This window comes from Macaca mulatta, chromosome 5 (assembly GCF_049350105.2).
Source record: "Macaca mulatta isolate MMU2019108-1 chromosome 5, T2T-MMU8v2.0, whole genome shotgun sequence".
Taxonomy (NCBI): Eukaryota; Metazoa; Chordata; class Mammalia; order Primates; family Cercopithecidae; genus Macaca; species Macaca mulatta.
The window spans coordinates 25518203-25533501 of NC_133410.1; the positions used below are offsets into that span (position 1 = coordinate 25518203).

Genomic DNA, 15299 nt, shown 5'->3' on the forward strand with positions numbered 1-15299 from the left:
CTCTAAAAAAAAAGTAAGAAGTGTTGGTAGACTGAACTGATACATACTATTCTAGAAATGCACTTCCTGGTATCTGAATGTACAGCTTGTATCTTATTTAAGATTTCTAAGTCAGAGGAGAGATATTTCAACACTAATTCTGCTAAGAAATGAAGTTCACATGAAACTTGGTCATGAAGGAATGTAAAATTATAATACTAGCTGAATTCCTATATCCAATAACTATTCTTTTTTTTTTAAAGAACACCAAAGAGTATATTTATATGTAAAGGATGTAATTTATGCTTGGTTTACACATATACATAAAATTAGCCAATTATTAGCAAGCATATAGATTGCATTTAAAGGCATAGACCGTTCTGACATTCAAAAGCTATTTGTTAACTGAGTCCAAGTATGCCAGATTTAATTCTGGGCCTGATTATATGTGTTTCTACCTTTGGCCAGGTACATGTAACTTACAATGCTCCTTTGTTCCTGGAGATCTTTTCTGGGAAAAAGGAAGTGTAGATGAATATGAGAAATTGAGTGGAGGCAAAGAAGTCATAAGGTTTAATATCACCACATAAAGGAGAAATTAAGTAATATATATCATTAAAATAGAAAAAATATTCCCATGCACCTTCTGCCACTTAACATTCCTTAAAGTAAGATAGAATTCCATCTAGCTATTTGCCTTACACTCTTTTCTTTTTAAAAATGCTAAATTCAAGGCTGGGCATGGTGGCTCATGCCTATAATCCCAGTAGTCCCAGCTACTATGGAGGCTGAGGTGGGAGGATCATCTGAGACCAGGAGGCAGAGTTTGCAATAAGCTGAGATGGCATAACTGCATTTCAGCCTGGGTGACAGAGCCAGACCCAGTCTCAAAAAAATAAAAAAAAGAAAAAAAAGAAAAGAAAAGAAATAAGTTCAAAATTCCACCTTTCAGACATTGCTTATGCTATTCTGATGAAAACTAGCTTATGACTCTGAATGTTCTTGGCCAGCCTCAAGATGAAGAAATCAGGCTGCTGTCATACCCAGGACAAAATGGCCAGAGAGGGTTTGCTTCGTGTTCGCTTTGTGGTCACAATGTGGTGGAAGGCTACAGTGGATATATGAGAGGGTGACGGGCTCCCTACAGGCAGAGCAACCGCCACAATTCTGCATGAGCAGAAAAAGCAGAGCATGGAAATGTGTCACAGGAGGAGTGAGAGCCCACCTTGGATGTTCTAGAAGGTTTGAAAGCTCAGTAGGCCCCACATCTCCATTTTGAACATGTGCTTAGCAACTCCATTTGCAGTAGGAGCCCTGTTGAACTCCTGTCCCTGGCCTGCTGAGGTTTTTCTGATGGTGAGTGTTACTTAACATTTCCTGCTTTGAACTGCCTAGAAACCAAGTCATGGCCCCACTGAAGCAGTGCTCTGGAATCCAGATGAAGGATGAAAAGCAGACCTTGAAGAGTTCCCACTGGAGATGGAACCTTCCTTCTCCATCACCCCTGCTTCCTTCTCTTCCTGATCTCTTCTTCTGTTCTTCCTCCTCTGCCTCCTCCCCTCCTTCCTTCTGCAGTAGAGGGTCAGGGGACAGCTCACTGGGGTGGCGCCGAGGCACTCATATGGCTGTATGAGAACCTGGACAGAGAGGCTCCTATGGTCCTGCCTTCCTCCTCCTCCCCCACCTCTCCCCTCGCCCCTGGGGGACCAGGATTGGGGCAGCAGGGGAAGGTGGCCATGAAGCCGAGGCGGAAGCGTTTGTTCATGAAGCAGTAGATGATGGGGTTGACGCAGGAGGAGGTGTAGGACAGGAGGAGGATGAAGGAAATGGGGGTCCCTGAGAGGCGGCGCTCCGCAGAGGCGGTGTCGTAGGCCCGCCAGGCGTTGGCGCTGAAGATGGGCATCCAGCACAGGAAGAAGAGGACCACGATGACGATGAGCATGCGGATCACCCGCTTCTTGGCCATCAGGTTGGCCGCGGAGCTGCTGCTCCGAATGCGGTGGGCCCTGCTGCTGCCGCCGGTGGACAGCTGCCGGAGCTCCAGCTTCCTCGCGGGCCTGGACTTCTGCAGGTAACACCCATCACTGTCCTCATATTTGCCGCTGCTGGTGGTGCTGGGTTTCCTTTCTGCGTGGGCAAGAGACCACTCATTGTTGGGGATGGGTCATGCCCGGTAGAAGGCATGGAGCCCCCACTCCCCTCCATGAAGAAGGCCAAACCAAAAAGGAACTGAAAAATGGCAGGCGACCTGGCCTTACACTGACATGGGTAAGCACTGATCTATACTAGTTCTGCCCTTCAATGAAAGGCTGCTTAAAATGAGTAAAATATATGATAAAAACAATATCTTATGCATGTAGCTTACAAGAAAAAAATGATTAAAGAATGAATATTCACACTCTTCTCCTTCGCTTCCTTAGCTCCCCAGAGGGAAGGTTCGGGCTTGCTGGGTAAGATTCCAGATTGCTTTTATTATGAGGAATTTGGATAAGAAGGAAAAAACCCATGAAAACCAAAGAAGCTAGAGAGACTCAGTTATCTATGCAGTAGAGAGCTGAGTTAGGGCATGGAGTGAGAAGGGAAAAGCTATGTCAACACGGGTGTCCAGGTCAATTTTCATGGACAGTGGATTGTAATAAATGGAGAAGGAGTGAGGTTTCGTGGCCACTGCCGGGTGAGAATAAAAAGGAGGAGAGAGGATGAGGAAAAGGAGACAACAAAAAGCCAGCTGTGGGTTAGGAATCAAATCCCTTCCAGTGCCTTTGGAGAGACACAAAACAGGCTGGAATTACAAGTAGCTTTGGTTGTGGAAGGGGCTCTGTTTGAATACAGCACTACAGAACTTCCGGCACAGAAGAGGCCTCGGCTTGTTATTGGGTTATGTGTGTGTTACTTTATTCCACTCAGAATGCGTTTGAAAGGAAAGATTTCCCCATTCTACAGATGAGAAAATGGAGACACTGGGCCTCATGACTGTGCTTCTTGATACAGAGTCTCATAAGAATACTTAAAAAATTTTCCAACAAACTTTACATAAACTCGGGTATTTCTATTTAAATGATAGAAAACAAGCTTTTGTGCTCATTTGGCATAAACACACAGCTACAAGATAGTTACCTTTAGCAGATTTCTTCTGGCTAGCCTCAAATTTTATTCCCTGGTAGAGTTCCAAAGAGATTAATCCATATGCCACCATCATCACAATTCCAGGAATAAGAAAGAGGATGAGTAACAGGAACGTGTGCCTAATGAAATCAGAAGAAATCCAATAACCAGCAACTTTAGGCCTTCAAACTCAAATGGGAAGGAATGAATAGGGTTTATGTTTATTTTTACTGGCCTGAGCAAACGCATTAATTACTAGTATTTAATATCCTTGGCAACTTCATGTCTGGCGATTCAGCCATTATACGTTGTTTACTTCTTTTCTTTTTTTAGATGAAGTCTCTGATGAAGGACTAGTTTAATTGGAAAAGTTTGGTGTAATTCTGTGCTTAAAAGAAGTCTATGTATTAAAAAGAATGTGAGCTTTAAAAAATGAGAGTATGTGAATAGCATTTCAATAAAGCTGTTTTAAAAACCTTTAAAAATGACTTACATCAAGGATTTCTATGTGCTACATATAGGCTAAGCATTTTACATACATCATTACATTTAACTCTCATAATAACCATTGAGGTAGGTGCTACTGTCTTAATACCTATAGTAAAAAGGAGGAAACTGAGACTTAAAGAGCTTAAATAATTTGTCCAAAGTCACACGGCTGGTAGCAGAGGTGGAATTTGAACCCCCAAAATATGATTCGAGAACCTAGAAGCTATGCTTTTTAAGCATCACAGTATAGCATTTGTCAAACAACAGAGTAATCAAGTGCTTAGGCAGGGACAATGGAAAACCTCCTGAGTCTTACAAAACATGCCATTCTGGCTGTTTCTGACCCGTAAGCAGCTCAGACATTTACATGGGCATCCATTCTCCATGACCCCATGAGGCTGGCACAGTGGCATCGTCATTCTAGTGCCTGGCTGGGTAGAGCTATGCTTTCTCTAAACATCTTTGATTCCTGAGGAATCACAGCCTCCTTCTTTATGAGTCTGGCCCCTAAATCACTTCTGCAGTCTGGCATGTGTGAGGTTACACGATTAGGCCATAAAATTGTCAGAGGCTTATGGTGGCTGGGCCATTTCTCATTTCAATTTGACATGTTTTGATAAGATTCCTTTTCAAGCCTTGGAAATATTCCTCTCATTTGCAACGTAATTCCTTTGTGTGTGTGCTACTTGGTTGAAATGAAAGGAGGAAAGCAAAAAAAAAAAGCAGAGATGATCTCAGTTTGGGGCTGTTACTCAATGTCTAGTTCCCTGCTTCTAAAACATCCTTGGAATTGGTAAATATAATACCCTGCAATTTGTGTAGCCTTTTTTTATCATGATATTTTTATGCACACATTCTCCTTTGTATCTTACAGCCACCCAATGAGGGAGATTTTTAAAATATCCACATTTTAAACTCCTAATAGAGATAAGGAACCTGACGTTCAGAGAGCTTATGTGAACTTGCCCAAGGTCCCCAGTTAGTAAGCAAAGGAACCAGTATTACAATCTTGCCTTTTTATTTCTGGTAAAATGCTCTGGGTAAGTACCGGAGCTGCTGCAACTCTAAGAAAAACCACGTGGGATTTGGGACTCATTCCCTGCTCTGTCTTAATTGTTTAGAAAATCATTGCCAGGTGCAGTAGCTCATGCCTGTAATTCCAGCATTTGGGAGGCCAAGGCGGGAGGATCACTTGAGCCTAAGAATTCAAGACCAGCCTAGGCAATATAGTGAGACCTAATCTGTATTTTAAAGTAAAAATTTTATTAAATAAAAGAAGGCTAGGCACGGTGGCTCACGCCTGTAATCCCAGTACTTTGGGAGGTCAAGGCGGGTGGATAACCCGAGGTCAGGAGTTCGAGACCAGCCTGACCAATATGGAGAAACCCTGTCTCTACTAAAAATTAAAAAAAAAATTAGCCGGGCATAGTGGTGCATGCCTGTAATCCCAGCTACTCAGGAGGCTGAGGCAGGAGAATTGCTTGAACCCGGGAGGCAGAGGTTGTGGTGAGCCAAGATCACACCATTGCACTCCAGCCTGGGCAACAAGAGCATAACTCCATCTCAAAAAAAGAAAAAAAAAAATCATAGCTCTACAATTAATCTAGCCTAACCCTCCACTACAGCATTTAAAAGCATACTACATGATGGTTGAACACAGAGGCTCTGCCTCTTCCTTAGGTTTGTGAATTGGGAAACTTAACCTTTCCAAGTCTCAGTTTCCTCAACTGCAAAACGGGCACAGTAACAGTAATACCTATCTTAGAGTGTTTTCACAGGATTGACTGAATGAATATACTCATGGCATTTATAACAGGGCTCCCCAGCTAAGTGTTTGCTATCGTGATTATCCTAGAACAAGGCTGGAATGACTTCCTCAAAAAGTCTCCAGGAAACTGATCCCCCAACCACTCTGGACAAGGCATCTCAGTTTTTCATAATATTGCAAAATTACATCAAGTTGTATGTTTAAAAATAAACAATGCAACCTTACCAGGACTGCTGCATGACATCATTTGGCAGTAGAAAGCGGCACATATTCGCGGTCTGGTTGTTATTTTTGGTAAAAGGCACCAAGTTGCTATAAATGGGGTACGGAGTCATGATGGTAAAGGAAAGGCACCAGGTAGCAGCAATCACCTTCAAAGCATGGGATTTTGTTTGCCAGACCCGGGACTGTAAAGGTTTGCAAATCGCACCATATCTCTCTAGAGATATGGCTACCAGATTAAAGGTAGATACACTCACAGAGGTGCCTGGGAAAGGAACAAAGAAGCCGGTTATGTTGACTCTGAAATCCAAAGTTTATTTGCACATTAGCTTGAATATATCTGATCCGCACAGGTTTGATATCAAAGGAAAACGCTTAAAAGGTAAAGAAATATTGTGTATGTATATTTTTAAAAGACGATTTATTCTCAGCTTTGTTCCAGAAAGGGTTTAAGGCAGTTAAAGAAATGGATTTGTAAATACATCTCATTGCCAATTTTTAATAAGTTTATTGAGCTTTGATTATCACCTAACACCTGCTTAGGCTCAAGGCTCTCATTAATTAATAACCAAGGGGATGAAATTTGTTCTTGCCCCCACAGAAAAGGTTTCTCTAAAATCTGAAGAAAAGCTCTAATTTTGAGTACGGTCTGCATAGTTCAGTTGACTTTAAAAACCCGAGATTCTCAAGCGTTCTCTGACCCTGAAAGGTCACTGTGACCTGAGCTGGAGGCATGAAGGCTTTTTCTAAAAATTTTGAGTACATACTGTTCTTAATAGTGAAACAATCTATATTTCAAAATGCAACTTGTTGTAAAAAATAAGTAGTAAAAAGACAAGGGAAAATGCCCCATACAGTAACTAAAGGTTTCTCTGGGTGGGGGACTATAAAGTCTCCTGTCTTGTTGTTTTTGTTTTTCTGTATTTTGTAGAAGGAGCAAACATCACCATTACAGTGAGAAAGGTATCAAACACACCTCATTTAAAATAATGTATTTCTTTTCTGGGTGTGGTGGCTCATGCCGGTAATACCAGCACTTTGGGAGTCCGAGGCAGGCAGATCACTTGAGGTCAAGAGTTCGAGACCAGCCTGGCCAACATGGTGAAACGCCATCTCTACTAAAAATACAAAAATTAGCCAGGCATGGCTGCATGTGTCTGTAATCCCAGGTACTTGGAAGGCTGAGGCAGAAGAATCGCTGGAACCTGGGAGGCCAAGGTTGCAGTGAGCTAAGATCGCACCACTGCATCCCAGCCTGGGTGACAGAGAGGTACTCTGTCTCAAAAATAAAATAAAATAAATGATGTACTTCTTGGTCTTAGATGGCCTATGGAAAAAATAAAAATTAAAATAAAAAATAAATAAAATCATGTGCTTCTTGTCCAAAAAGCTAAATTTCTATTATTTTTGTATATGCATACTTATTAAAATGTCCTATTATTCCCTTAAAATTCCCTGTAGAGTCCTTCCGCTATAAATTCTGTCAATTCTTCTGAATATCTCTTACCAAGATTTCTTAAACCTCCGAATTAATATAAATTTGGGAGCAGAGGTCCTGAAACTGGGGTCCTTAGTTTCTCATTATTCTTATGGATATAAACTAATTCTCTGAAACTATATCCAAAAATGTCATTTTTCTAGGGAGCCTGGCTCTAGCTTTCCTTAGAGTCTTAAAGAAGTCTATGACCCCCAAACCATTAACTAAAAACTCATGTTCTGGGGATAGGATTTGCTGTGTTTTACTGGATTTTACCCTAAAGAGTTGATGACATTTAGAGTCGAGAGTATAGCCCAAAACTCTCTAAGAGTCAGTTCTGTGTAATGGATCCTCAGTAACTATAAACTCACTGGCAGGCAAGCATTCTTTTTCTTGTTGCTACAAATTAGGAGCTAATCAATGTTAATTATTAGTATTGAGGAGACTGCAAAATTAAGAGAAGAACCTAAATTATTGGAATTAAAAATCCAACAAAATTATTATGGTATTGCAAATACTTTCAGAATGATGTTTCTTTTCTTTTGGCCAATAAAATTGTTTTTATGCTGTTGAAATTTGCATAACATAAAATTAAACATTTCAAACTGAACAACTTTGTGGCACTCAGAATGTTTTGCCACCATGAAAACACTCGTTTTAAACCTCGGTTCACATTTTCCGGTTAAGGTTCCCAAATAGTATTACCATAAGATATATATGGATGGGCCTTGGATGTCTACAGCACTAGTTATTATTATTGCTTCATTATTTAACAATGATCTTTGTCCTTTGTAAGTTTCGTCCTTTTTTTTTTTTTCAGAGGACTTGGACACGGATTGACACATTCTTGGTTTTTGGTGGCACGAGGGTCAGAAATTCATCATCATTTTGTCAGTGCGGAATCCCACTTCCCCAACTGGGAAAAACAAAGACTTTTAAAGCCTTCCGGTCATTGAAGACTACCCTAGCCCAGCTCACTGCTGCATATTCTTCAAGGCTTGGGTCAGAACAAAAATAACTCCCTGCTTATTTCCCACCTCTGCCCCTCTCCCAACTAATTCTCAGAAAGGGCAAGGGACTAGGCAATCTGGCACCCAGAGGGGACCAAGAAATGTGTCTTTGTTCAACTCCAGGAGAACCACAGCAGTTGGCAAACTGAGGTAGCATGCTCACCACTGTGTGGCTACTAATCTGGACTCAAATCTCAGCTCTGTTGCTTACCATCTGTGTGGCTTTAGGCACATTATGAACCTCTCTGTGCCTCTGTTTCCTCCTTAATGAGACAAGGAAGAATCATTGCATTTACTTCATAGAGTGGTTGGGAGGTAAGGTAAGATCATGAAAGTCAAAGCACTTAGTACCACATGGGGTGCATAAAAGCACAAAAAATTTAGCTCTTGTGATTTTCATTATCATCATTTTTGTTTGGCATAGGCAAACAGCTACATATCTCAGCCAATCAGGGTCAGCTTAGCGACCCCACAGCCCCCAGGAGCAAATTCAACTCCTCATCTAGGGGCAGAGACCTCTCTCCCTCTGCCAGAGATGGTCCCAGCTTTGGGGAGAACAGGCTGAGAAGTGAATCCTGGCAAGAGAATCTGGAACTGTGATAGAACTGGTTTTCAAATAGCCCCTGTTCCCTAAGAAAACAAGAGGAACAATGACAAAGAACCCTCCTCCATAATCCTTACCCTCCCTAGAAGCCGGGACTCAAGTTGGGTATAGCTCAGGACACAGTCAACAGCTTCCAGAAAGGGATAGAGCAGCTTAAAGTCACTTTTGACTTCAAACAGAAGGAAGCAAGTCCCTCTTTCCTTCAAATAGAATCAGGCAAAATTAACTGCCCCTGTGTTTTCCTATCAATGTATTTCACTCTTAGAAACTGACCTCCAACGTGGATGATGGGGACCGACTTACGGGGAACGTATAAGGATGACCGTCAAGTCAGCAGCTATGTCCTTGCACACAGCCGTGCACAGCCTAATGTTCTGTGATTCAGCCCTCAGCAGAGGTCTTCTGCTGTGATTGTCAGAGGTTTGGGAAGGTCTGGGGCTGAGTGGGGTCTGGGGCAAGCTCCAGAAAGAGTCACCAGCAGCAACTTACCCATGAAGTAGGTGGTGGTCTTGCAGACGGCGCTCCCGAAGATGAAATCCTTGAGCAGACTGGGGATGAGGTTGAACGGCATGCAGAAGAGGCAGAGCATGAGATCGCTGACAGCCAGGGAGAGGAGGAAGATGTTGGTGACTGTCCGCATCCGCTTGTTCCGAATCAGCACGGTGATGACCAGCGTGTTTCCCAGCACGCTGAGCAGGAATATCAAGGAGTACAAGAGAATCTGCACCGCTGGCTGCCACTCTGCAGACATTAACAGGAGCAAGACGGAGGGATGGAGGTGATGAGAGCAGAATGCTAAAACCGAAGCCAAGGGTGATTTCCTGCCGATTTCCCCCCTCACCGGGGTGTACATCACTGGACCCACCATTCCTGTCCTGACAACATTTTGCAGAAACAAACTGAGGAAAGCAGAGACTGAATTATTTTGTTTGTAGAAGGTTGGTTTGTTAAAGGATCACTCAGGGAACCACTTTTTCTTAAGAACAAAGCTCCTCAAGTGAACAGTGATCACTTTCTTTCCTGGCTGCTAAGCATGATTTCACTGTAACCACTTCACGCTGGTTTCCCCCCAAGAAAAGAAAACGGCTGCATGGTGACAACACCTTTTCTGCTGTGCTTGTAAGTTCAGGCTTTGACACTTGTACTCCCTCTTGCTTCACTCAGCTTTTCCTCCCCTGCTTTTGTTCCCTCAAGTCCTATTCATGAATGCCCAACTCTCCCATGGGGGACAATAAGAATATTTGACTCTATTCTGCTTGTTAATCTCTTCTGCAAACTTCTGAACATATGACTTTATCCAGCCTTGTCTCACAATGACTTGGTTATGTATATTTTTTTATCAGCCTTGCCTTTGCTGATTTCTCCCGCAACTCAGTAGTTTCCTGGATTAAAATAACAGCTTCCGACACTTACCTTTGGAGGGACGAGGCTGATCCAAGCAGAAAAGCGTCTCATTTTCGAGCCCGAGTTCGCAGGGAGGAGTGATGTTGCTTCCATTCACAAGAAGGCTGTCAACCACATCCATCCTTGCCTGCTGCTTTCCACCAAGTGCTGGAGAGCTGGTGAATTGCTCACTCCCTGCTCATTTCTCTAATGACTGAAGCGTCTCCCAAATGCAACCTGCCGTGGAGGAGCAGGGAGGGAGTGATTTCCAGGTGTGGGCTTTTTCAGCCATTCCTAAAGGCGACTTGAGTTCACCACACTCACTCCAGCTGGGCAAGCATTTGCACTCCTGTTGTGGAAAAGGCAGTGAGCGCAAGCGAAGCCCGCTCCACCTTCACCCCCCACCCCCCCGGCCCTTTCCTGGGCCAGTCTTAGGGCCCTGAGCACAGACAGCCTGGTTGCCTGTTAACCATTCTCAGAGTGTGGCTGCTTTTATACACACATGTGTACACACGCACGGACACATACACACACACACAGGCTTCCCCAGTACTCCTCTATATAGGAACCTGTCACCATCCAAGACATGTGCAGAAGAAAGCCCAAACTGGCTGTATGAGACAGGAACAATTAACACGGTAACAGATCCGATAATGCAGACCATCAGGCCTAAAGAACACGGAGGGACTGTGTTCTACCTCCTTATAGAAAAGCAATTAGTGCCTTTTTAGTTCTGGAACCATGCCCGGTGGTGTGTGTCTGTGGATAGAACTGCTGGCTGGTTGTTAAGTTGCTACTAAACACAGTGTTATTTCTCGTGGTCTCTGCCCTTGTTAACTAGAAGGATTGAGGTACTTTTGAACATAGGTACCTGGGTCCTTATTACAAAAGATGTTAGTAAGATTTCCTCGTCATTCATGAAGTCTTGCATTCAGCACATCTTCATTGAGAGTCAATCATTTGCCAGGCACTTTTCTATCATGTCAGCAAATAATGAACAGAATTATTTCAGGTAGTAAGTACTATGAAGGAAGTAAAGCAGGGAGACGTGATGTATACAAACAGATTAGGGACTGATTTTTTGGGGGGCGGGGACAGGGTCTTACTCTGTCCCCCAGGCTGCAGTGGAGTGGTGCGATCATGGCTCACTGCAGCCTTCATCTCCCTGGCTCAAGCAATCCTCCTACCTTAGCCTCCTGAGTAGCTGGGACTACGGGTACACACCACTAAGCCCAGCTGATTTTTTTAGTTTTAGAATAGAGGCGGTCTCGCTATGTTGCCCAGGCTGGTCTCAAGCTCCTGAGCTCAAGCAATCCTCCTGCCTTGGCCTCCAAGTGTTGGGATTACAGTTGTGAGCCACTGCACCTGGCCTGGGGCTGCTAATTTAGAAGGGGTAGTCAGGAGAGGTGTCTCAAGGAGGGGACTGTGATCTGAGACCTGAACCACAAGGAGGACAAAGTCTTGTGAAGATCCGGGGACAGCTTCTCCCAGGCAAAAGGAGGAGTATTTTTAGCAGTGGTAACAGCACGTGCAAAGGCCCTGAGGTGGGAATGAGGGTGGCCCCATTGAGGTATGAATAGATAGAAGCAGGAGTGAGTGAGGGGCAAACAGCAGGACATGAGATCAGAGAGGGGGACCAACTCAGGGGTCTGGGTGTTCCATGAAGCTCTGTGGTGCTGGAAAGCCCTTCGGCCTCCATTGCACCGATTATCTCCTCAGTTCAGACCCTTTGGAAAGCACACGACAATGGCTGTGGAACCTGCGTTTCTGACGTGCTGCTTGGCTGTGCTGAGACTTGGTCTGTTTGCTAGATACCCGTGGGGCTCCTTGTGTACTGACAGTGCTTCCGCTGGCTGCATGCTACATCTTGCTGAGTCTCTGCCAGACACAGAGGAACTAACGCATTTTTACTGTCAATGTGGGGCTGGAAAGACAGTGGTGCCTCTTTTCCTTGAAACCACGAAGACCACATGGTTCAGGGCATTTAGTCACAGAAACAAGAAGGGGAAGGGACACTGGAGAAGCTGTGGATGTTATTAGGAGGACAGACTTTGGCATCAGACAGACTTGGGATCAAATCCTGGCTTCACTGGTTACCTGCTAGGAAATATCAGGCAAGTTTCTTTCTCTCTCTTTTCTTTTTTCTTTTCTTTTCTCTTTTCTTTTCTTTTCTTTTCTTTTCTTTTCTTTTCTTTTCTTTTCTTTTCTTTTCTTTTCTTTTCTTTTCTTTTCTTTTCTTTTCTTTTCTTTCTTTCTTTCTTTCTTTCTTTCTTTCTCTCTCTCTTTCTTTCTCTCTCTCCCCCTTCCTTCCTCCCCTCCTTCCTTCCTTTCCTCCCTCCCGCTTTTCCCTCTCCTCTCCTCTCCTCTCCTCTCCTCTCCTCTCCTCTCCTCTCCTCTCCTCTCCTCTCCTCTCCTCTCCTTTCCTTTCCTTTTCTTTCCTTTCCTTTTGAGACAGAGTCTTGCTCTGTTGCCCAGGCTGGAGTGCAGTGGCATGATCTAGGCTCACTGCAAACTCTACCTCCCAGTCGCAAGCAATTGTCATGCCTCAGCCTCCCAAGTAGCTGGAATTACAGGTGTGCACCACCACACCCAGCTAATTTTTGCATTTTTAGTAGAGACAGATTTCACCAAGTTGGGCCGTCTGGTCTCAAATTCCTGAACTCAAGTGATCCAACCGCCTCGGCCTCCCAAAGTGCTGGGATTACAAGTGTGAGCCACTGCACCCAGCCTGGGCAAGTTTCTTAACCTAAGACTCATTTCCATCTGTCAAATGGGGATCAGAATGATTTAATAGATATTTGTTATGAAGATTGAACGATTGACTCAAGACAGTGTCTGACATACAAAAAATGTTCAATAAATCACAGGCAGCAGTATTCATAGCTTCCTACAATAATGGCTATTTTCCTTTTACAAATGAGAAGGCTGGGGCTCACAGTGGCCACATGCTTTGCTGGTGAGAACCAGTGGTGGATTTCCCCTCGAGGGCCCTGCAGACCCCATCCTCACACCGCTCTTCCCATGGCATGGAGCTTTGCATCCCCATTCTAGCATCACGTAGCCTGTTTGGAGCCAGGGCTGTCGTCTTTACTCCTCCTTCCTGCCATGAGTCCTTTTGGCTGAATCCTCCCTGTCCACAGATGATGGACCCTGCTCACTGGGCGATGACCCAGAGCAGCTGTGTTCTGATGTGAGAAGGGATGAGCATCCAGGGTTTCGGCTGCTGCTTCAGCTGCTCCAGCTGGGCAGACGTCACCAGCCGTTCAGGGTGCCTCCTGCTGAGGCTTGTCAGGCCCATCAGCAGTTGCTTCTAAAGCTGGGGGGACAGTAGTTCTGTAAGTCCGAGAACCAGAAGAGCAGAGGGCTGAGCATCGATCTGCCCTAAACCAAAATGGAGCCCAATTTGGGGCAAGTTCCTCCTTTCCCTTCCCTTCCCTTTCCCTTCTTCCTATTCTGTTTCTTCCTCCTGCTCATTGTTTGGTAGGAAGTGGGAGTGAGAGATGTGGTCGATGTTAGCGATTTTGTGAACTCACGGTTGGGGGGATGGCAGCATTTTGAGTTCTATTTTGTACAAACTTTACTGCACAACTGAATTACCTGGATTAGTGGTGATTTCCAGACTTTCCTCCTGGAGACTCTGATTCCTCAGCCCTGAGCCTGGAAATCTGCATTTTTATCCAGCATCCCTGGGGATTTGGAGACCTGTGATCTCAGGATCACTTGTGGGAAAACTCCCTGGGACCTGTTAAGAGGGTGAGGGGAGCTGTCAGAAGGCAGAAGTTGAAGCCTGATCTTCATCCCTGGCTGGTTGGGAAGCATGAACAAAGAAATTACTTAACCTTTCTGAATCTCAGCTTGCTCGTCTGTAAAATAGAGATAAAATAATGCTACTATAAATAAAACAATACATGGAGACAACTCAGAACAATGCCTGGAACATAGTGCTGGATACTATTTGTTATTATTAATGGGTAAGATTAATTCTAGGGATGCTCTATTTATCCCATTATCATGGCCAGATTAAGGGCTTGTATTAATATCTTCAACACCCTAGCACAAAATCTGGCATATAGTATGTGCTTGGTAAATATGAATGAATAAACAGCAAAAATTAGAGGAGCCAATATTTCATTGCTTATTACACCCATTGATAATTCTATTACATTGATTCCTTTTCTGGCCATCTCTGGATTTTTTACTTTGAATTTGTGAGCCCATGTGATATGGTTTGGGTGTGTCCCCACCCAAATCTCATCTTGAATTGTAGTTCCCATAATTCCCACATGTGGTGGGAGGGACTGGATGGGAGGTAATTGAATCATGAGAATGGGTCTTTCCCTTGCTGTTCTTGTGATAGTGAATAAGTCTCATGAGAGCTGATGTTTTTATAAAGGGGAGTTCCCTTGCACATGCTCTCCCTTGCCTGCCACCATATAAGGTGTGACTTTGCTCCTCATTCACCTTGCACCATGATTGTGAGGTCTCCCCAGCCATGTGGAGCTGTGAGTCCATTAAACCTCTTTCCTTTTTAAATTACCCAGTCTTGGGTATGTCTTTATTAGCAGCATGAAAACAGACTAAAACCTCGTATTACCTAAGAGTTCAACTAACAAAAGAGAATTGCAATGAAAGATTCCAATGCACTTTCAAGGGAAAAGCTGATGCATTTCCAAAGTGTCAGCCCTTGTTTCATTCCTCAACATACATGATAGTGAGTGTCTCATAAGTGCCAGGTGCTGTATTTGGTGCTAGGGATTTTGTGAGCCAAGTGGATGGAATTTCTGTCCTCATGAAATCGCTGTCCTCTGTGGGACATAGAAGACGAGTAACTTGGGCAAAGTGGAAATGCCTTTTCACCCTGGAGACCTAACCTGTGATTAGGCACAGTTCCAGATGAATTGATACAAATGGACTAAATTGAATTGGAATGGCATAAATGCCTCTCCTCTCTCTGAGACACACACAGACACACAGGGCATAAGCCCAAGTGCCTCCTGCAGTCCATAAAACCCTTTCAGTACTGGGGACTCTCTTCTCTGTCAAACCCTGCCCTGGAAGGAAAAGACGTAAACAATCTCCATGGATTCCTGGTTGATAAAATTATTAACTGTTCTCCAAGCTATTCTCTGTGTTAAGAAACAATCGTTCTAAAACACCTAAAGGATTTATATGGATTCCCCCACCCCATTATGACATTAATCACATGCTTATTGCACATTTTTTAAAAATAAAGAAAAATAAAGGCTGGGTATGGTGGCTCAC

The 15299-nt window shown here is 43.9% G+C and overlaps 1 protein-coding gene across 1 annotated transcript; it reads right to left on the reverse strand.

The window, feature by feature from the left end:
* Nucleotides 1-223: 223 nt before the first annotated feature.
* Nucleotides 224-10405, reverse strand: CCKAR (cholecystokinin A receptor). The gene is made up of 5 exons (XM_001084186.5): nt 10068-10405; nt 9144-9395; nt 5567-5828; nt 3097-3224; nt 224-2106 (listed from the first exon to the last, which is right to left on the reverse strand). Exons 1-5 carry the CDS (start codon nt 10177-10179, stop codon nt 1574-1576), a joined length of 1287 nt encoding a protein of 428 aa, XP_001084186.1. The 5' UTR covers nt 10180-10405; the 3' UTR covers nt 224-1573.
* Between the last annotated feature and the right edge of the window lie 4894 nt (nt 10406-15299).

Bases quoted from the DNA above. Each gene is read 5' to 3' on its own strand.
- CCKAR (XM_001084186.5), bottom strand. From the start codon at position 10,179: ATGGATGTGGTTGACAGCCTTCTTGTGAATGGAAGCAACATCACTCCT. The intron at 5,829-9,143 runs GTAAGTTGCTGC...TTCCTTTCCCAG, and splicing joins GACCACCACCTACTTCATGG to GCACCTCTGTGAGTGTATCT. The intron at 3,225-5,566 runs GTAAGGTTGCAT...TGATTTCATTAG, and splicing joins GATGTCATGCAGCAGTCCTG to GCACACGTTCCTGTTACTCA.